We start from the raw sequence: 23,441 nt of genomic DNA, 5'->3' as shown, positions 1-23,441 counted from the left end.
ATGTATTTCTACATTTCCTTGTTTCTTTGTGTTATTTGAGTGAACAGCATGCATGCTGAGATCAGGTTATCTAGTCTCTGAGAAGAATGAGAAACCCCAAATTATTTTAATCTTCTGAAATGTAGGAGATCCTCAAGGATGAGACCAGAACTGATTATGCTTATGACCACAGCAGAAGAACAAGAAATTCCTTAACAGAGGATTTAGACTTAGCTCCTTTTTTGTTTCCCGTCCAATGTGGACAGCAGATCACATTACTTCAGCTTTCTTATCTCCTCTCCACCAAAAGTCCATCTTTTTTGTTTCGGAAACATTTGGGATTGACTACAAAGACAGATTTCTGTAAGAGCAGCCTCTCTCTTCCTTTATCACTCTACTTTGAGGATTCAGGAAGGCTATTTTATGGTATAACCATGTCTTTTCTTCAGAGGATTAGAGAGGTCCATATAACAACAGTTTCTGTAGCTCTACCAAAATGCAGTAGTTCTCTGGCGAAGTTAATTACAAGGGACACCCTTACACAGGCTTCCCAAATTTTGTTTCTCACAGCAGAACTGCACTGAAGTAGGCAAAGGTGAACAGTTCAGTTACTACTATCTAGCAGTTGTTCTGTAGGAAAAAGAATTTAAAGACATTGTTCTAGCTGCATCTTACAACGGCCTCCACTGACTAAGTTGTTTGGAAGAGTCACTGACATCTTTTATTATAAACCTTGTTAAAAATGAGGTAGTAGTAGAGTAATTTGAAGTCTATATTCCCAAATAGGTCTTAGCTAACCCAACTGCATCCAGCACGTGTTCCTGACACCATCAGTACAAGCGGAGTCCTTGTGACTGCTTCCCATTGTTTCTTGCCAGTTTACAGGGCAGCAGGTTTAGCACTGCCTGATTTAAAGTGTCTCTGATTCCTGGGGTTTAGAGGTTTGAACTTTGAGGCACTATGGAAAAGCACAACTGGGTCAGCTTATCTGTGGTGGCAAAAACATTTGTTACTGTGGGGAAAAAAAAAAAAAGTTTCTAAAGGTGCCAAGCATTTGTATTTGATTAAACCCACATGTTTACATGGTAAACTTTTGAATATTAAGAATGCAAATATGAACAACATTTCTTAGACTCATGCATAGGTGTTTTCTATTTCATACTGATGGGGGTGTATCTTTCAGTTCTGATTTTAATATTTGGTGTAGTTTAAATGCTTGCCTCCTTGGCCTCTATTTTACCCTATACTGCATTTTATTTCAAGTTGTGATCAGCAGATGAAGTAGAAGTTCCCTAATTAAGAGATAACAATTGTGTAATAAAAGTAAAAAGAAAACAACAAATTATCTAACAGACATTTTTCCCATCAAAGGGCAGGTAGAGGCATTTTAAATAAAGAAATATCACAATGAGAGACTTATCAAGACAACTGATAACACTCCTTCTTCTGTCAGAAAAATACATTACTCCTTTTTCCCTTAAGTGAAACCATTTTTTAAAATCATTCTAGCATATGCTATACCAATACTAAAATTTTCACGTTAAACATTTAATGCTGTTCTTCAGTGAAAAATAATTTGAATATAAATTGAGTTTTCCCCATTTTCCCTGCTGTTTGATATTTTTTTTTCAGTGATTAGTTGGAGTTGCTAGCTGCAAGGTATCCACTACACTTTCAGAAAGCAGTGAGGGATGACAGGGAGCTGGAGGAACAGAGAGATGGATTACAAATATGCTTGGAAGTGTAATACATGTACTCTAACAAGTATGTTTTTAAAACTGTGTATAAACTAGTTAAGATTAATAGACTCTAAAGCAAGCTGAACTCTGATCCAATGGAACTTGGAATTTACAGTCTGTGGGCCAGGACAGAAATCTTTGCAAACTTAGAATCAGTTCTGTGAACGTTTTTCTGGATGGTCCTGGAAAACCATCCATTTGTCTCTTCAGTTGTCATTCCGCCTGCTTCAAGATTCTCACTGAGGGAGCATGAACGGTTATGTCAAATGTAGAACTGAGATTCAGAAGAATGTCTTGTTTCTTTGCTGCTTTCTTCTGCATTTTGAACAAGTTTATTTTTTGAATTTTTCCCTTGTCTATCAGAATAGAAGATAATTCTTATCTCAGTGGTAGTTTTAAACTAAATACAAAGCTTTAATTAGGAWTAATTAAATAATTACTTTCAACTGCATGTTGTTTATCTTGATTTTTTTTTTGTTATTTTAATGAGAATTTATTTAGGATTTTTGTTTTAAATACAGAATGGCATCCAGAGATTTCCAGTATAGAGTAGGTCTTCTGTTTATTTATAAATACGTTGCATGTACACCTTATCTTCATAAACCTCTGTTTCAGATAAAATTGCCAAATACACTTCATATCTGATTTTAAATCCGTCTCCAATGAGGAAAGGCTGACATGTTAACCTTGYATAAGTCTTGTTTCTTCTAAAGTATGAAACAAAGTTTAAAATATTTTGGTCTGTTCATAAAATTGTATGCCTTAATGTATATGGATTAGAATATGATTTGAAGGCTTTGATTGCTAGAAATTTTTGCTATCTTTACAGATTTGGGTTTTCATCATCCATGTACAATACACACAAACCTCATAGTAGGTTTGTTTGGTGGTGGTTGTTTTCTTTTTTCTTCAGTTAGTGGATTTTAGCTTTATCCTTTAAGGTAAGATAGGCATGTTAACACCTTACTGTGGGAGGAAGAAACATTGATTCTTGTCAGGTGCAGAACCTATAGGTGTAATTACTAGAATATGTTACAGCTAGCCATTTTGAATGCGTAATGTTTCGAAAATAATTTTTAAAAATAGAGATGTTGGTTTCTAAATCTTATAAGAGATCTCAGAGATTTGAGTCGTAACTGTTCAGCTAGCTTTTGGAAAAAAAGGATATAGGGTCTTAAAGGCATTAGGCATATTTGAAAAGCATATCCTATGAATTATTTCCTGTGAAATAGTTGTGATTCTGACTTATGATCACAGAAATTAGTAGAATTATATCAGTTTCAAGCTATCTGGGGATCAGTATCAAAAGGCCTGTCTTTTCCTCCAGAATAGTAAACTAATGTTAGAAATGTAACTCTCTTTTTGGAGGCCCTAATTTGCAAACTACCTATGAATTTTGTACCCTTCCCAATGAACAATATGAAGAAGGGCACTTCAGCTATTACATGTCTGTCAATCCAGTAAATTGATGAAAAATGCAGAGACCTTTTACAGAAGAGGATATATATTCAACTTGGAAACATGTCCCAATTTCACTATCCCTATTTCAGTGTTTTAAAAAGAGAGAGACTTGAGGGTTTGCGTGGATCAGCTGCCTTCTAGCTTCAGAAATTAGAATAATTCATACATGTCAACTAGCATTAGAATTCACTTACACAGTTCTTTCAGTGGATGAAATCTGCCATAGTGAAATATCAAACAAAAGTAGTAAAACAGTAATGGAGTACATAAAACTGGAGAGGCTTTGACAGTAACTGTTTTCTTGACTGTAAAGGTAGAATATCCATTAAATATCTTTGTTATTCAAAGATGGTTTAATTGTAGACTGGTATATTTACAGTTAATATTTTTACTATATTTAAATTGCCTTAAGGTGTGTCGTTCTTTGTATCTAAACAAATTGTAATTAATATATACAAAATATTTGTAGTATCTACTCGAAGTCCTTTCCATTAGACTAACAGGGATTGTTATTACTATGATCAAAGAGAGGCTGTAGTTTTCAGGAAAACATATGAACTGTGATTTCTTTTTTTTTTTTAAGAATAAATTTATTTATATTCTTTTTTTTAATTCATTCTCTATTCTTAGGAGTAAATGCTGTAAAGTTATCAAGATTGAGATTGTGTGTTGCCCAAATTTGGTAAAAGTTTAATTCCTGTTTAAATCCTATTTAAAAAAAAGCAGAGATGTAATTGTTTATCTTGAGTAGAGAACATCTATTGGGGATTTTCTTCAGTAGTTATTTGTGAGGGTAACAAAACTTTTATCTATTAGTAAAGTTTTCAGAAACTGAATTGGAAAGAAAGTCTGAGTTTTTCAGAAGTGCCTTTTAAAATACCAAGTTCTTTATTAAACATAGTCTTTTGTAAAATGTGTACATTTTACTGCATTTCTGTAGAGATATTAAAATTACAGGCACAGCTGTGTTTCTGCAACCATTATGAATTATCATTTAGAGGCGTATTCTTTGATGTATACCAACAACTCTAATGTAAGGTTCAAGAGTTTTTTTTTTGTTTGTTTTTGTTTTTTTTAAGAGATTCTTGCTTTCAAAAAGAAAATACCCCCGTATGTTTGTCTGAAATAGGTCATGCACTTAATAGTGGTATGAATATCATTTACAAATCAGATAGTGGGTATGATTTAATCCTGTTTTATAGATTTGCTTAATCAACCAGTTGTACATTTATGACAAGTGACATTTTTACTTTTTGAAGGTTTAAAGTTCTTATTATTTCTCTCTTCCCTACAATCAAGTACTGGATGACTTCTTATTAAATGTAAATAGTATTCTGTGTGCAAGCAATATCTTATTGCAAAAAATCAGAAAACCAGAAAATAACACATACTATTCTTTACTCCCTTTAGAAACACCCAGAAGCTGCAACTGAAGATTTACCTGCCCTTTCTGATCTCGTTCCTATAATTAATGATCAGTCCCAGTACATTAACCACTTAGAAGCAGAAGTGAAGTTCTGCAAGGTATTATACAACATATTTTACCTACTAGAACCCTGATCCCCTAAATATGAAGAATTATTTTTAAATGATTTACACTTGACCTTGAGATTGATTGTTGTGATGACCAAAACTGAGCTGAATGCCATTCAGTAAATACTGAGCCTTAATGTGCATGTTGATGTCCTGTGTACTGTTTAAGGGCATCTGAAGACATGTTTATTTTTACAAATAAATACATCCTTTTTTTCTTTTTTTTTTCCCTCTCTCTAAGAAGCACTTTCATGACTTAATTTTTAGATGGAAAGATGTTAGGTGGAAGTTTATCTTTGAGTATCCTTATTCTGTTTAAAAGGGTTAAGATAACCGGGCATGCTAATGTCTTGAGATCTAGACTTCTAGTCTCAGCATATGTTTAAATGTTGATAGTTGTCTCAAGGAGCCTTTTACATGCAGCTCCTTTATCTTATAGGAGGAATTGTCTGGGATGAAAGATCGAATACGAGTAGTTGTTCTTGAAAACGAGGAACTCCAGCAGAAACTGAAATTTTTAGCTGCAGAACGCACATTGAGAGAACAAACTCTTCTAGATGTCTCAGTAAGTTCTTATTTTTCTGTTGTTTTAATCAAGGCTCAAGGATCTGATTCCCTTAACTAAAGGCTATGTAAATGGTTGTCCTGTAACTGAATTTAGTCAGAATTTTATAACAATTTCAAAGCATGGGATTATTGTGGATAATATTGTAGTCAGAAGTTGCCAACCAAATTAACTACTTTATTGGTTCTTACATATTACTGTAATGAAAATTAGAATATTCAATTGAATTGAATGTAATTCTGTAATTATTGTTAATAAGCAACTTCTATAATTAAACTGTATCATTAATATTTTAGGCAAATACTCAGAACTCCTGGCCTGTAGATGGTAATGACTGCAGTGTACGTCAGCCTGTCACCTCGTCACCAGCATGTAACAAAAAACAGGCTTTGGCCTCAGCAGCTGTTGGAGATGCAGAAAAGTGGCACTTAGAATTGGTTGGTATTAATTTTCTTTGCAGGGTCATACCCTTAAACTTTCGACGTGTCCTTGTTGCTGCTGTTCTGATGATTAATTTTCTGACAGAATTACAGGAGGAGTTTTGGTTGACTGAACCTTAATCTGAGGTCAAATCTTTTTCCCTTGAAGCTCATCTTCTCATTACCCCATCATTATTATTATTATCCAGTGAGACACAGATTGTAGGCTGTCTCTGTAGATGTTAGCTTCTCAGAGATAAGACTTGGTTTAAGGCAGTCGTGTCAGTGATGGCTCCACAATGTATAGCACTTTTGAGATTCTTGGCAGTAATACTACCTGCAGGCAGGTGGGGACTGGCAGCTGTAATTTAGCAGCCCTGCGGACAATCTCTTTAGCAAGGAGTCCATCCGTTCCTGGAGCAGCACAGGATCAGCAAGATGCAAAAATGACATTATCCAGTTATCTTCCCTGAGCACGTATTACGCTTTTAGAGAGATAGAAGATCCCTAGTGATTCAGAGGTAGTGTTTTCTATAGCTATTTTTTTTTAATTTAGGAAGATAATATTAATTTTTTGGCTCTAAACTGATGGTTAGCATTGCCGTCTTTAGGGAAAAATATGGTTAACCTAAACTTTTGGTGTATTTTATTCATGTGCATGTGCATGCTGTGGAATTTAAAGGACATTTTGATTCAAGATAACTTTTAATATTTATTAATTTCTCTCAGTAAAATATATTCATGTTATTTTGTGTCCAGTCTGGAGCTGAAAACATCTTCTGTGATCCCTAACATCTTCAGTTATTTGAAAACTAGTTTTTACAATAAATGCTCCTTTGTTTGTCGTATTTGGAGTAAGAGAATCATAATGATTGGCTCACTCAAGCACAGAAAGAGCCATAATTTTCTGGCATTTTCTCTGGTTCATAACTACCATTTTATTTAACCTTGTTGTAGTTGATTTGCCAGGTAATAGGTTTCTAAATAAGTAGGTGGTTTACTTGAAGTTCTTCAGAATGGTGCAAACAATTTCTTCTTCTATTTCTRAGATTTCAGGGAAAGCAAGAGCAATACCCACCAAACAAGATGATCAATTTTTATAAATCATTGTAGATAGCTGAAATCATTTGAGCTGGTGGAATTTACACCACATGAGGATCTGGCAAGGTGTGTAGAAATAAGAAAAAGGGAGGCTTATTCATTTTGTAGATTTTTCAGATAAATGTGAAATACTTGAATTTCTCTGAATCTAGCATTTCAACAAGTTTATATTTTCAAGAGAAATCAGTGAATGTGGCTAATTTCTAGGTTTATTTGTAAAGACAAGACTATGAAGAAAGTAAGACACCATTTTCTCCCATCTTTGCTCTAGGAGAAGCTGAAACTTCTTTATCAAGAAAAAGTCAATATCCTTGATGCTCAAATACAGTCTCTAAGGTAAAGTGAAAAGTTTTTTTCTTTAAATTATTGTTAAAAATATTACCAATTCGTAACAACATGAACCACTCTTAATTTGAATTTAAGTAAGAGAATGGGTAATGACTGAATATTGTGCTTACTAATATGATGTCTCTGAAAGGTAGTTTAACATGCAGTTCTTTCAAATCTAAAGGTAAATTTGAATACATTGCTGTTATATGGCACTATCAGCAAGATATATAATATATCCCATAAAATCCATTGATTTATTGTTTTTACAGAAATTACTGAGTCTCAGAAGTTGATTAAAAAGGATGAAGGCATTTTATCCCTTATTTATAGAAACATCCAGTCTATTAAGATAGACCAATCAAAACAAAAAAAAAGAAGCTAAAACTCTTAACTCATGTGAGCTTTCTCATGAGTTTTTTTTCTTTCTTTCTTTCTTTTTTTTTTTTTTTTTTTTTTACTAATACTTTGTATTACAAGCTTTAGAAATCTTAAGCGTCCAGCTAGTTTTGGCCAAATAATGATTCTGGAGCAAGAGACTGTAGTTTTGAAAAATGCAATCTGTATATCCATTCATATAACGTGCATCTCTTTAAACAAAGAAATGCCTAAAAGTAAGTCCTTATATACTCCTCAAAATATCAACAATTTGAATAGAGAGAGCAATCTATGGAGAACCGGAGGTAGAGGCAATCACTTTAGGATTTTGGTGTTCTCGTTTCTGTGTACCTGCATTTGCTGCACTGCTGCTGAACATGTTTGATTATGTTTTTCCCTAAATATATTGTGATTTTGTATGTATGAAAATTCTGTACTTCTTGTGTGTGTACAGAATTACCGGTAGAGAGACCAGTTTAAATAAGTCCTTGGCAGTGGTGAAATGTTACACATGCAAAACTAATTGTGCCAGTGCTAGTAAAGGAGGTTCTTAATTTCAGCTGATGCAATCCGATCTTTTTCTTCACTTTGAAGTGTAAGATATACTGAGGCAGAAAGATTGGAGGCTTAAATAGTCTGACAGTTTCTACCAATATGTAATTCAGCTTCTTGCTTTCTCCAAAGGGACTTGATCTTTCAAAGTCTTAAGCTCAACAAAACACTTGCGCATTTGCCAATTTTTTTTTTCCTAGTCAGAAGTTCTGTTGCTTTCAGTGGGAATATCCTTAAGTTTAAGCATAAATTTACATAGGACTTGTTGATTTCTGCCCAAGATTTCCCAACAATAGGTCTGTTGTACCATGACTGTCTAAGAATATATACCGGGCAAATTCTGTTCAGCTTATAGTATGTATTATATTTAATAGACCAACTACTAATCTGGGAAAAAGTGCGCAGAAGATTTCCCAGATGGAAATATGCATGCATGCAGTGTATATATTATGTGCACAGTAAATCCAATGCAACTAGAATGTGTCAGACTTGCTATATGTATGCTGCCCAGATGGCCTGCATAACGAACCAAAAGCTTTGGATTCATTGCATAGTTTGTCAAATTGATCTATATGTGCACAGTGTGCATTTGTCTGGAACTTCCTGATACCAGCATTCCTTCTGCTTATATGTATTGTTGGATCAGAGCAAGTGTGCCAAACACATCTGGATTTTGCCTAGGGAGCGTACAGGACTTTTATTTGTATACAGTTAATTTGAGAGTAGGCAAGAAATTTAGAAATTAGTAGTAACAACAACAAAAATTTGTTAGGTTTTCTTAGGATAGTAATGTATTTACACTCCTGATAGAGTTTCTTGTTAATAGTCTAATTACTCAGTTCAAACAGCGTGGAAAGCTATAGGTTTCAACTAGTAGTTTTCTGTATAACTTCACTATTTTCTGAGGTTACAGAGGGAAGGAACAGGTCAGTATCCCTTTGTTTTGTATGTTAATTTTCATTGGGCGGTTCAACAGTTATTCCTCTGTGAAGATCTTCCTTGTGCTGTTGACATCTGTAAAATAACACGCATTAGAGGCATACTTACTTATGTTATGTCATATCTATAGCGGCATATTACCTATAATATAATTTGTAGAAATGTTTGATTGTTGCTCAAATAGCATTTTTTTCTTCTTTCTAGAAAAGATCTTTCAGAATCTCAGAAGACATGCCAAGATTTGGAAGGGAGACTAAAACACCAGAAGTCACTCATTTCAACCACAAATTCCAGTCGAGTTGGTGGTCTGTGTTTGAAATGTGCACAACACGAGGCTGTTCTTGCACAGACTCATTCTAATGTTCACATGCAGACCATCGAAAGGGTAACAAAGTAGGTTGGTGGAGGTATTTACGTCCTAACTGGAAGCACAGTTGCTTACATGAAACCATACTAGCTTTCATAGTGTTTGATTTCATTAGCAGGGATATGCTTTTACAGAACAGTTGAGTCCTGAGTTCAAATTATAATGCTAAAGTCAATAGCAGAGGATGAGCTTAGGTCCTAGCCATTTTGAAATACATAGTAGTTTGCTGCTTCTTCCAACAGGAAAAGTCAGTCATGTTGTGCAATTATCATGCCTAAGGCTGTCCAGATTATCAGTCTGTTCATAGCCTGTGCTTTTTCTGCAAGAAAACCATTTGCACCATCAGGATGAATACAACAGAAGTTCATCCATATATTTCAATTGATAGTTTTCTACATGAATCCCCTATTTTTCTTTAGTTTGGAGTTTTTCTAATTCTGCTTTATTTTCCTTCTATTTGGAGACTTTTAGGAGAAATTAAAATGAAATAACATTAACAGCATGCTCCCTTTTTTCCCCTGGATTTACTTAATAGGTCAGGGGTTTGTGATTAGGATATTTCCAGGGAGAAATACATTTCGATAAAAGTAAATAAAATTATTTGCAGATTGAGACAATTATACCCTCTTAATACCATTGAGCTCTCAACATATCAAACAATGGACAGATTAAACAAAATAACATTTTACTGTTTACATTTACTGGATTGTTGGTCCATTTGCAAAAGATATCAGTAGCTTAATTAACAAAGAAGTTGCAGAGGAACATAGAATATGGAAGCCTTAGCATTTAGTTCAGTTTCAGTTTGCAGCAGGCAGAGGGCTGTTGATTTTTTCATTGCATATGTTCGGTTATCTGAACAGTTTTGTTACACCTAAACATTTAATCTGTAAGAATCCCCCCCCCCCCGTGGCATTAAGTGCCAGAGTAATTCTGTATTGCTTGAATCTGTTTTTTCAAAACTTTTTATTTTCCTTTTTCTTTCTTTTCTTTTTTTTTCTTTTAACATTGATCCCCATTTTGTAACACTAATAGCATGCTACTTAGCTTAGATGCATTCATGACCTGAGCACTTTACTGGCAATTTCACTGACAATCTGACAGGTCAGCAAGCAGGTGACACTTTCTGTATCTGCCAAGCCAGCAGTATTTTGTCTTCGAAATGTAACTCACGCTGATTTCCTTCTTACTTACCACCTTTGTCTTTTCTCTGTTAATATTTTATAGTTCATATACCTGAGTTTTTTCCCTTGTAGAAAGATACAAAAGAAATATTTTTCTTTCTCTATATGCAGAGAAAGAGATGACTTAATGGATGCACTTGTTTCGGTGAGACAGAGCCTGAGAGACATGCAGCAAAGAGAGTCTAATGCTTATGAACAAGTGAAACAAGCTGTGCAAATGGCAGAAGAGGCCAATTTGGAAAAAACAAAGGTGAATTCATCATGTGAGAGCTTTTCAATATTCAAAACTAATTAAAAAGTTAATTAATATTCATGGTAATGAGAGAGTATGTTCATAAGACCTTTATCACATGTTGTTACACTGTATTCCAACTGCATTATATGTGATTCTTCTAAGCAGTAACATGAAGAAATATTACATGAACACCAAGTTTGTATCTTTAAATTATAATCTGAGACTGTAGGGTATGTGCTGCATCCTTAGGCCATCATTTAAATTCTGATATAGTTTCACAGCCAGATGATTTAAAAAAAAACTTAAAGGTAGATTTTTTTCAAAAATATTCATGACAATAACTCTCAGATCATGCTACTGAGCTGCACCTGAAAGAGTACTTAATACATTTGCACTTTTTTTTTTGGCTTCAAAAAGAGTGCAATGCAAGGATTAATTAGCTAACATAACTCTTTGAAGATAAGTGCTGTATGAATGTTATCTGTATGAAACTTTTGGGTACTATGTAAATAATAACAATAAAATCAGTTTTGATCTAATGCTTATATTAGCCCTAATTACTGTATATAATCAACTGATAGTGAACTAACTTATTTCCCTGGTATTTAGTGACATCTGCTGTATAACTTGTGAATTACTATGAAGTCAGAGAATTTCTCTTCAATGAAATTACATTATTTTTAATAATGGACAAAGTTGATATAATTATGCTGTTGACCAGTTAAGTAGCAGGGGTTGGTATTATTTATGCAATGCTATAAATGTGTGTGTGTGTGTGTGTGTGTGTGTGTGTTTGACAGGGGTCTGTCTTTATGGGGAAAATATAACAAGAGTTGAAAATCCTATATACTTGTTAACTTTAACTTTATTTTTTGTGTTTACTGCCCAATGAAGAACCCTTCATTTTTTTCTGAACAAAGATGAAGAATCCTTCTGAGCCCACCATTTACTAGTGATCACCTGTGTCATCCTGCATTTGAGCGATTATATTTTTAGATGGCTTATCAGTTTACATTTTTGAATCTACAGTTATCTGATAGAGGTGTTATTAGCTTGCTGCCACACAGAACTGCACAAAACACTTTTTCTCATCCATGCAATAAAATGAAGGTATCTATCTTCCTCTTTTTTTCCTCTTGCTGTTGGCAGTCCTAATTGTAATACTAAAAAAAAAAAAATCCCCACAAAGCTATATTTACTACAGGTTACATAAGAAATATGGCTTAGTAATAACTCTTAGTAAGAGAAATTAATAGAACCTTTAATGAGATGGGACTTCATTGCTATACTGTTTAATTTCTGCCCTAAAAAGAAATCAACTCAGTAGGGTCTCTACTAGCCACTGTTTACAGTGCAGCAAGATGTGAAGTGCTGTTTGTATATGAGACCTGACTGTGACCAGTAGTTTGATTTTTTTTTTTTTTTTTTTCCTTTTTTTTCCCCATGCTCAAAAGCTGCTTTTATGTGAAGGAACAGGGGGAAAAAATCTTTTCCTCCTCCTGTGCATGAATTTAGCTTTCTTACAAGTACTGATATTTCTTTTGAAAATTACAAACAATACTTGACTTTTTTTTTAATTATCCCCCCACCCTCCGTCTTATTCTACTTCTTAAGGCCGAATGCTTTTTTTCTTCTATAAGTCTCATAGAATCCAGTAGAACAAGCCAGCCCACAAGTAGACCAGCGAAGAATTAGCATTTGAATGCCCGGTGTGTCAAAATAGTTGCAGCTTCATCATTGAGTTGACATCAAGTCTGACCTCGGGGGCTTACTGTTTAAAAACAYGATCATCTTCTGTCTTTTGGTTGTTTCTGTAGCTTTTGACCTTTTTCTTCCCTATTAAACTTAGAGCCAGGAGGTGATCTGATAAGGTTAAATTTCCATAGCTCAAGCAAATCCAGGAATGTATTTTCAAAATAGGCTTCAAGTACCTTTGGGGTACTTTGAATACTCTGATTCTCTTTCAAGAAAGTATTGTATTTCTCATTGAAGTTCCCTGTCACAGAGTGTTACGTCAAATGTCAGCATAAATTGATAGATTTTCCTAGTTTATTTAGAAGATAATGTCTTCTGTGCTTCTTGGGCATAAACTTACTTTCCTCAATTCTGATAATCCAGCTCAGGCAAAAATTATAATTACTCACTTCCCACTAAATGCCTCTATAACCTGTGTTTTAATACTTTTGATTAATTCTCCTGAAAATTCATAAATGCTTAATCTTTTTCATTTGAGAAGCCTGAAAATCAAAAGAAGTTATTTCTTTGTATCTTTGCACAATCCCTCCGGTTTTGTTCTTAGTTTTCTGCACGCTGTAATTCGTTGTGAGGGTGGGGGGGTGCAACAGGTAGAAATGCAAATTCCCTCTTCCAGTTGTGTTTTCCCCCCCTCACCCTCCGGTGGAATTGGGCAGTAAACACAGGTCTCCAGCGTTTGCAAGGAGTCAAATACAGAGACTGTTTCTAGTCTTGAATGATGTGCAAATGGGTGTGTTAAATGCAAGTCAGATAATGGCGTTCATTTTGGAAGAATGGCTATTTGTTTGAGAAATGTACTCTGAATATCATTTTCTCTTTATCATGACTTCTAAATGCAATTAGATTTATGATCGGACATACACACACATACAAACACATAAATGTGCTGTCATTTTGTTAGTCCTATTCCAGATGTTAACGCGCCAGTGCATGTGTAAATGTCATAACCATTTAAAATACAGAAAACGCTCCATTCTAATAGCAAATCAGTTTCTCTGAACATATTTAATAAATGTCATGTTTGTTGAAAACCTTAGATTTCTTCCGCTTAAAAGACAGAGTTTTTTCTAGGCTTTAGTCCAGTGTGAGCAGCTGAAAAGTGAGATGGAACGGCAGAAGAATCGTCTTGAAAAGGAATTAATTGCCCAGCTAGATAAGAGAACTGATGAAAAAGAAGCACTGCGGGAAGAAATGAAGAAAGAAAGGGAGGACTTAGCAGCAATGGTAAGAGTTGTTTTCAATTTGTATATTATAAAAAATGTTCAGTCCTCTTTAAAGTTTGTTTGCTGTTCTTTCTAATATAAGTTTCATTTTGGATTTGAGAGCTCCGTAAGTAACTTCTGTCTTAGCTCTAAAGTGTGGGTAAGTAACTAAGTGATCCTCTAAGTCTGAATAACTGAGTCCTATGCTATGTCATTATATATATACTCAATTTTTAATGCTATGCATTGTCTTTTTAGTTAGCAAGGCATTTTCTAGTACACTTTGTCAAAATAGTAAAGAGCTAAGCAATATGTGATATAATGTTTTTATATAGCTTCTTCAAAAGAATATTATTTAGATTTTGAAGTAAAGCATTCAGAAATCATCACGTGTCAAAATTAATACTCTTTATGACTTTGACCTTAAGTATATATTTATATTATAGTATCACTTTAATTGCATTCTAATACAGTATTTTTCAGTGTGAATCTTAATTTACTGGCCTGTAGAAATGTACTGCAGTTGTTTCTCACCTAAGTTTTTAAACTCTGTGAGACAGAACYTGTCTCATCATTTATGTCATGGTCATTACAACACAGCACTAGTAACCTTTTTTTTTTCTTTTTTTTTTTTTTGCTTCTAAATCCTAGTGTAATACAAATACAAAACATGGAAGTCTTTCTGTCCGGTGGGAGGGTACAAAGGAAACCTTATGCTAACAGCAGTAAACTTGTGAGATGTGACAGAGGAGGCAAAAGATGATTGGAGAAAGAAGTAAGAAAAAGAATAGAGATAGAAATGCAACTCAGGCATGAAAAGCATGAATTCATGGAGCAACTTTATGATTTTTTTAGTGGGAGTTTGAAGACAAAATAGTGAATTTTGCTGTTGACATAGGCTTTTTCCTTAGTTGTTTCTATTGGCTCCTTTTAGAAATGGACCACAAAGTTTCTAAAATCTGGAGAACACAAGCTGAAAATCACTGGACAAAACAAATGATTTAAGCATTTAAAAAAGGGAAGGTATTTTGGTAGTGTTTGGTTGTGAAATGACTGGAAAGCTGCTGGAGGAGCTGGGGGGAACAAGGTGATATGCTTGCATTTCTGGTATTATGAGATGATGGCCAATAACATTTGAAAGCTGCTATAGTGTATGGGAAGTGAAAGCCTTTGGCTCCAATTCCAGATAATAAAACAGGARCAGGAACAGTGAGAGAAACAAAGTAAGTGGTATAACAGTCATTTAAGGAGCTGAACTATTTTAAGTGATCATCAAAAATCTGTTGCCAGGACAAACTGGAATCAAAGATTAACCTTACCCTGGAAAAACTGAGATATATTAAGCAATTCCATGTTCAAGTAATTGTTACCTGTTGGAAGTTAAGCTTCTTACAAATCTAATTATGTAATTACAGATTTACTTTAGAGCAGGGTATGCATTCCAAAATATGGCCTATTTAGACAAGCATCTCATACCTTTCATTATTACAACGTAATGTTCACCTCTGTCACCACATCGCTTTATATTTTATCCACTGATTTGTAGTTTATTGGAACTGTTAGTTTATTGTAGTTTATTTTAGAAACTGTAGTTTATTGGAACATGGAATCAAGCAAATTTTTATATTTTTTAAATCCTATATACACTAAACAGTATTTGGTGATAATAGTATGAAAATATGATACCTGGTAAATAAGAATGAATATGGAATGACTTTGTAAAAATTTATGATATATGTGTATGATCTACATCTACTTATGATTAACTCTGGCTTTTCTGCTTGGGGAGAATCAAACTGCAGAAATGGTGTACTGTGCATTAAATTAATCGCCATGTGAATATTTTATCAGCACTTCTAAGAAGTGATTTGTTTGAAGGGAAGAATTGACATGATACATAAATCAGGTGCATGTATAATAAGTGAAAAATAGTTATGAATATATAATCCTCTAGGTTTGGCTTTGAATTCTATAAGTTAACCTAGAACTGTCAGACAACATTATTTCCACTTACATTAGTCAGCTTCAGGGCTAAATAGCTTCAGGAAAAGTGCCTCTGTTTTATTGTTATATTTTTGTCACCATTCAGCAAAATTTGATGAGAGTTGTATTAGATTTTTTTAGAATACTATACCAATATGCTTGTTGCACAGCCTCATGTTTCGATTTGCAGTGCTGAAATATTGTCTGAGCTTAAGAATTAATTTAAGATCTTCAGTTGCAATGTTGTAAGTTTTCTTTTTTCTGGTGCAAAAGATAGCTCTGGAAACACGATTTTATCAAAATCAGTCTACAGAAAGTATAAGATGGTGTTAATTAATACTCTTGCAACTGCAAGAGTAGTGGAACCTGTTACTTCTGACATTGTGTCACACTAACAAGCCCTGGAGACTAATCTGGATTTCAAATATATTACTGTATGAATTAATTCAAAATAACGAACCCACTTCTACAATCGTTTAGCCACATTCTGCCATATTCTTGCTTATGATGTATTCTCTGCAATTTAAAATACATTTTTTACTACATAACTGCAGTTGTTTTCAAGGAGAAAGTCCCACAAGATCTAGCTTTGTGGTTGGTTGAACTTCCTCACTGCAATTTTTTTTTTTTTTTTTTTTTTTTTTTTTTTTTGCAGGTGACAGCCATGTCTGAGAATGTGGCCACATTGGAGGCTCAGGCAGAGAGAATTACAAGGGAGAAGAACTCACTAGCTAACCAGTTAGAAGAAACACAGCATCAACTTTCGTCTTGTGAAATGGAGATGAATAAGGTAAAGACATTTATATACGTGTATTGAACCTGGTTTTGCTTATCATAATGAGTTGAAAGGTAAGGGTTTTTTTTGCTTCTGCATTTTCCTGTACATTGGAAAAGAACATATACTAAATGTAAACATCATCTGAAAAATCCTAGAGACGCAATTTTGCGAGTAAAAAGATAACTTTTAAATCTGCTCAGTCACTTTCTGATACAAAAGTTCACAAAATGAAGGAGCATTTTAAGAATGTCTAAAAGTTTTACTTAACCGTTTTTGAAACATACAGTTTTTCAATTCATAGGTGGCTGTAGCACAACTATGAAAAAGAGAAGGTAGTGGTATAAATATCCACTGGGCTGGAAAGAACAATTTCATAGCCTACTAATTTGAAGAAATCTCCTGGGAGAAATAATTGAAACAGGGACTGAAACTCCGATACAAAACTGATACAAAGTTGAATAGCTTTTAATAGGAAAGATTGAGAGTGACCACTTCATTGTAGTCTGTGCTGTAGTTTTACTGCATAGTCCCAAGAGTTTGGAAACTTGTGCTTGTGTCTCTGTTCTGAAATGAGACATCTCAAATATTCTGGAGGACAATTCTAACCATTGAATTATAGGATTTGAGTGCATTGCTATAGCCTTTTTTTATTGGCCGTGGAAGTGGCATCCAAGTTGCCTTGTGACTCTAAACACTTGTTTCCAAACTGCCATTATTAAAACCAGCAAATAACATTTTTCCAATTTGAATTTTGTCTGAAATATTTTTTTTACTTCCATGCATGAGAAGTCAGAGAAGAATATTTGAGGTTGTAATTTTTTTTCCTTCATCTTGAAATACTAGGAGCCTGAAAAATCAGTTATTAGGACAGCACCATCTGCTGATTCTTTRGTTTTATTCATTTTGTACTATGTATGGTGGAGCCAAAGGCAAGGATGGAATTTTGTGGTTTTTTTAGTTTGCTTGGATATATCACACTTTGTTACATCCTTCATATGAAGAAAGGAGGAAGTAGAAAGACAGAGTTGGCAATCCATGCAATTGTACATGATATTTTGCTATTAACTAAAACGAACAACAACAAAAACAAAACTTTGTTCAAAGCATTTGCTACCTTTCGTTATTTGAAGCAGGACTGAATTCACAAGCTATCCTCTTTCCTCCCATGCTTTGAATTTATAAGTCATGCTGCTCCTTAAAATTATAAAAAATGTTTTTTCCAAAGTTGATCTGATCTCAGTGTATGTATTTACCCCACATTTTTTAAGGGAAAAAAAAGAGTGAAAAGGAGCAGAGGTATGAGACTGAAAAACAGAAATGAATTTGGATTGTTGAATGTGTGAGAGAAGAGATTGAGAAATACAGGGGGGATATAGAAGCAATTCAAGAGTGCACATTTGGGAAGCTGTGAGTAAACACTCTGTTCTCTTCAAGGGGCCTAGGAGATAGTAGGTTTGTGTATATTTATGTTTGATTAATTATAAAGATGAAATGAGCAGTCAAATTGGAGGTGATTGCACAGGATAAGGACAAAAAGCTGGCAGCTTATCCACTCTTTCCTGTTCCCAACAGATAAAATCGAATAATCTGTTAAAAGGCTTAGACTGGAGAAATGAAAGACTAATATTCCTGTGCAGCATCAGTAGAAGTTGTGTGGGAGGGGTTATTTCATTTTTACGTCCCTCTAGGTCTGAAATTGAGCTGCCATCAAGTGGAAATGAATGAGGAGGTAACATAATGTATGTACCAACAGCATAGAATAATTGTTACTTTTGTGGAAGTGATACTTAATTTCTTTAAATGTTGCTTTGATCACTTTTTCTGGCCCATGCATATATTAGATGTTGTTTTTAAGAAATTTATCTTTAGTTTCTGTTAAAAATATAGTGCTSTGATCTAACTTTGAAAATTATTATATTAACATCTAAACATTTTCTGTGTTACCAGGGAAAATTGGCAAGAGAAGAAACTATGCCCTTATATAGGAGTGTGATAGATCCTTTACTTCTAGGTTTTGAAAGTGTTGACATAGACTTTCTTGGGATTTTAAAGAGAATGGGAGAAGAATGTAAAACCAGCAACTGTAGTTTAACTGTATTTAGTGGCACATATATTAACAACATAAATATTTATACTTAGCAAAATCTTGATCCAAATAAAATTGAATCTAGAAGGCACTGCATATTTCAAAGTTAATGACTATATAGGGAACTCGGATCCACCTTTTATATATAACAACATTTACCATATGTAGTCTTAAAATATCTGTAAATTAAAATATGTTGGATTTAAATGACCTCTAGAGGGCACCAAAAGATCTGATTGCAAACCATGGGCTATGGGTTCTTCATGCTACAGATCATGTTGTCTGTATAATCTAACAGGTGTGTGGAGAAATGCGCTATCAGTTGAATCAAACCAAAATGAAGAAGGATGAGGCAGAAAAGGAGCTCAGAGAGTACAGAACAAAAACTATAAGGGAGCTTGAAATTAAGGACCAGGTAAGAGATAATACTGCTATAACTTTGCAGTTATTAGAAGCCTAAGTAGGGTTATTTCAGAAGGTGGAATGATTTTTCTAATAGTGGTCGTTTATTACTGTTAAATGGTTTCTAAATTAATGGCAACAAGCCAGCTATTACCTCTTCGCTATCTTATTCTTGTTTTAAGCCCTCGTATGTTCAGTTTTACATAATACTCATCCCATGCTTTCATATAGAATTACTCTATCATGTGTATTCATACAATGTACTTAAATTGTATGTACTGTATACATATGCTTATACACCTTTTTCTCACAAATAAACCCACACATAAAAAGATATACCTACAATCTGACAAAACATTAAGCAGTCTAAGTGTAACCTGACTATGTCAAAAACGAGTCTCATTTGCAGTTTCTTTAAAGATTCAAGGTTAATGAATGCAGAGATTCATAGAAAAGTTAAAAAAGAAAAACTACTAGGAAAAATAACTATGTAAAAAATCCACTAGGCATTAATTGTTGATTATCTAAGACTATGTTTTATACTAATAGAAGAAACAGTGTGTGCCTTACAGGTAGAATGTGAGAAAACATCCCTCTCAATAAAAAGATTATTAAGGTAACCTACAACACACTTGGCAAACAGTTTGTGCAGGTGTAGTAACTTGCATCTTTTGAAGTGCCCTTTTTGTTGAAGTTTTATCAGTTTTTCTCTAGATAATCAAACTTTCAATTATTCCTTCATAGGTTGTGATTTGCACATAAAACTGATAATATCTTCTGAATACACATAAAAATATATAAGGTGCACATGAGCATAATTCTTGTTATATGCAGTTTGTTATTAAAGCAGCCTATCCAACAGGTTTACAATTTTTCTTGTAAGTATACAGATCAGTCATTTAAGAATATATGTAGGGAAAAAACGCAGAATTTCTAAAGTTGTATTTTATTTATGAGCTCCACAAAATCTTCATGTAGAATGGTAAGTTTATTAACTCAATTTATTAAGACCTTAAACTGGAAATTATATTAATTCAAATTATGATCAAAAGATACACAAAATGAAAAAGAAAAATTTATTAGGTAAAATAATTCTTTAATAAATTCAGGAAATCATACAGCCTAGACAAACAGGGGCCTTTCAAAGTGTTTTGTTTTTGGAGTTGGGTGTTTTTTTTTTGTTTTTTTTTTTCCTCCCCTCCTGCATCCTTCAGGCCTAGGGACACTTTAAAAAACAAAAAGCAGGCTTGTCGTCTGTGTCTTGACAGATCTCACAGATAAAAGAGTTGGCATAATCTTGGCATACAAATAAAACAGGATGTGAAGAAGTATCTTGGATTTTAAATCCTGTTCTCCAACTTTTTTCAGGATTGCCTCTTGAACAAATTGCAAAATTTAACTAAATATTTTAACCTCGTGTATAGACATACTGGTATTTTATTCAGTGTGGGAATGAATGCACCAAAATATGGTAATTTATAATTTGAGATAGTTAAGAGGTGATGAGGTGGTTGTTCTTATCAGCAAAGAGTATTAAAGTAATTAAGTAATTACTTGAATGAATTAGATTGTTCAAAGGTGGCTGTTGGTTTCTTAAAAAAAWATATATATACGTATTTCAAAATACTCTGTCCAAAAATTTAGCAGCTGTTTAATTAAATTGTGGCATTCAGAATTCATTCTAGTAAGAAAGTTCTGTATAGTTCCTAATAGTTGTTATTTAATGTATCAAAAGGCATACAAAAAGAGTTTTTTAAAAAAAGCAGAGTTTAACAGATTTTAACAAATCATTGCAAATTTTTCGTATAAATAAAATGAAAACATCTTAATGACATTTAGCTTTGTATTTAAAGAAAAAAAAATGTTCCATCTTATATGGCTTTGAATAGCAAACAGTAATTGTTCTTTGGTCTCTGAGCCATGACCTGACCTTCTGGCTAAGAAACAGTTGATACCTTCCTTGGCCACCATCTGTTCATAATAAATACATATTTATTTTTTAAAAAAGTAGAGGAAAAACAGTGTATGAACAGTGTTATTTTATTGTTCCATGTTAAATGGTGAATTTTTCTGTATTAAAAGCAAAGAATAGTGTTTCAAATTGTCTTTTAGTGTGTAGAAAATGTTTTCTGTTAGAGATGTGATTTTATTTTAAATTGTACTGTGGATAAATTCTAATTTTGAAGTATTTTAGTTTATATACAGTGATTTTAAAAATGGATTAAAGTTATTCAGGTATGTCAGAATAGAAATAAATCCCCATAGGTATGGTTTGGGATCATCTGGTGTGTATATACTTGTAGGAAAAGCCAATATTTATAACATTCTTCAAAGATAAATGTGTATAATTTAGGAAAATCAAAGGGAATATAGGTCTCTGGTCTTTRTCTTTTTTTCTATTATCTGTTTTCCTGTCTTTATTACTCAGTTGAAATTAATTACAAATATTGACACTGCTGTGTAACTACCTGTTAGTAACATTTGACATGACTATATCTTAAAATAAAAATTAAGAAGCAATGAGCAATGATACCATTTAAATTGAATAAGTATTTTGTAATATCATCCATCATGATCCTGCTTAGCATTAGGATTATGGAGGAGGGAGAAAAGAAGATGTATACCACACAGCTTCTGCACACACAAACTGCATCTGTTCATCTGGCCCAGAATACTACAAGGTGGCATAACCTCCTGCCTTTTTTTTTTTTAATAATAAAAAAAACCCTGCTCTCTCATTGTCCTTTGTGGATATAGCTGTGCTGAAATAACAGTGCCTTACCTAATGTTTTTCCTTCTTAGGAACAAGCTTTATAAGATATACTGGGATGATGCCTTCCTAGCAGTAAACTGTGTCCACACTAGGGGTTGTACTAGCACAGCTATATCAGGGAAAAGTCACGCCCTATCCTAAATAGCTGTTATCAGAACAAAAAATTGTGTGGCATATTTGATGCAGTACGACTTCACTTTTATAATACTTCTTCTGTGAGTTTGGAAGCCCTGCAAGGTATAATTTGTACATTTTTAATAGAACTCATACTTTTGACACACCATGAAATTGTTTCCTCAGATGAGCGTCACTTGCTCTTTGCTGCTCTGTATTATAAAAATGATATACATTTATATGAAAATAAAAATGTTAATTATTTGCTTTCTTTTTTTTCCTGTAAATGTGTTTTATTTGGCCTATAAATTCTTGCAAGCTTCAGCATGTAGAAGTGAAAACAGTTTGTAGTATTGACTCATGTAGCTCATCCAGTTTGCCCATCTTCCTTATTAGACAGTTCACACTGTTAGTATTATGCCACTGGGAATTGTGGCTTCATTGTAGTAAAGCCATAGGATATGTTGAATCCCACTTCAGAAAGTAACTGAGGCTTTTCAGTTTTATTTTACTATGTTTTGAGAAATCAGATAAATACTTCATTAGAAATAAGTCCAAGCCCTTAATCTGAACCTGTAAAAAAAACCATTCTGTTAATACAGTCTTTAAAAGTAGATACTGTTTGAAGTGGGCAATTAAAGAATTCTGTTGCATGTCTCATAGGTGGAAGAATGAAAGGCTCCAGGACTATTATACCAAAGAATACAGACTGCTGAGAGATGCCTGTGTTTAAGTTTATGAGCCCCGGTTAAAGAGGTTGTAGGGTCACCGATATGCATAACCTATACAAATGGAAATAGCTGCATGTCAGAGCCTTTTTGTATAATATGAAAGAACCTAAATGACATCTCAATGCGCTATAGACTGAATGACGGTTTTGCAGACAAATAGAAATCTGGCAAAATTATAGTCCGAAAGCAATTTACCAAAAGGTATTTTAGGACTGTTTCTYTCATTTGTCATAAATCTGTGATTTATAGTAATCAAATTCAGAAATTATAAATTGAGAGATTATTTCTGATGAAAACAGAGTCAGTAATGTAGGCCAAAAATTTGGATTTATATCCTGAAAATGCTGAAAGAGTATCCAGTGCAGTGCAAGACCAGTAACCTTCTAAAGACAGACTGGTTCATCGAAATGTGTTTTCATGAGTAAGTGTCAGGCTTTAAAAGAGTAGATTTTTCTCATTTATTTTCTTCTTTTAATTGCCAGAAGTCAAGGTCTCCAGATCTTTTTCGGAGCCATGAGAATTCTAGTATTTTCTTTAAATGGAAGCTGAGATTTTTCACAAGCTGGGACATTCGGAATAACACCTGATGTTTTGAAACTCGATAAAATTGCAAGATTTGACTCTGATGAACATGGGTTAGGATTATATTTCGTATTTAAAAGTCGGTATTCTTGTAACAGTTCTATACTCTAAGGTTTTGTGACCCAGTAGTTAAGATATTCTGCAAGTTCTATTTTTAAAATAAATTCTGTTAAAGTGGACTTGGATGCTATTTAGTGGGGAGAAAAAAATGCAGAACATTGTAGGCAACTTGAAACTCTTAGCACCTAATTTTCTT

At 33.7% G+C, this 23,441-nt stretch overlaps 1 protein-coding gene across 5 annotated transcripts in view; it reads left to right on the top strand.

Moving 5' to 3' along the window:
* SDCCAG8 (SHH signaling and ciliogenesis regulator SDCCAG8) overlaps nucleotides 1-23,441 on the top strand; it is a 112,844-nt gene that overhangs the window by 10,060 nt on the left and 79,343 nt on the right. For all 5 annotated transcript variants that reach the window (XM_085300600.1, XM_085300602.1, XM_085300597.1 and 2 more), the window contains exons 4-12: nucleotides 4,590-4,703; nucleotides 5,152-5,277; nucleotides 5,574-5,714; nucleotides 7,069-7,133; nucleotides 9,198-9,386; nucleotides 10,656-10,794; nucleotides 13,606-13,758; nucleotides 16,375-16,509; nucleotides 18,882-18,998. In XM_085300600.1, the coding sequence (XP_085156726.1) occupies nucleotides 4,590-4,703; nucleotides 5,152-5,277; nucleotides 5,574-5,714; nucleotides 7,069-7,133; nucleotides 9,198-9,386; nucleotides 10,656-10,794; nucleotides 13,606-13,758; nucleotides 16,375-16,509; nucleotides 18,882-18,998 (1,179 nt within the window). The remainder of the gene's footprint in view (nucleotides 1-4,589; nucleotides 4,704-5,151; nucleotides 5,278-5,573; nucleotides 5,715-7,068; nucleotides 7,134-9,197; nucleotides 9,387-10,655; nucleotides 10,795-13,605; nucleotides 13,759-16,374; nucleotides 16,510-18,881; nucleotides 18,999-23,441) is intronic.

This window comes from Rhea americana, unplaced genomic scaffold (genome assembly GCF_003343005.1).
Source record: "Rhea americana isolate MKP2758 unplaced genomic scaffold, rheAme1 scaffold_166, whole genome shotgun sequence".
In the NCBI taxonomy this organism is placed as follows: domain Eukaryota; kingdom Metazoa; phylum Chordata; class Aves; order Rheiformes; family Rheidae; genus Rhea; species Rhea americana.
Note: the sequence above shows the minus strand (reverse complement) of the source record. Positions and strands in the feature narration are given on the sequence as shown.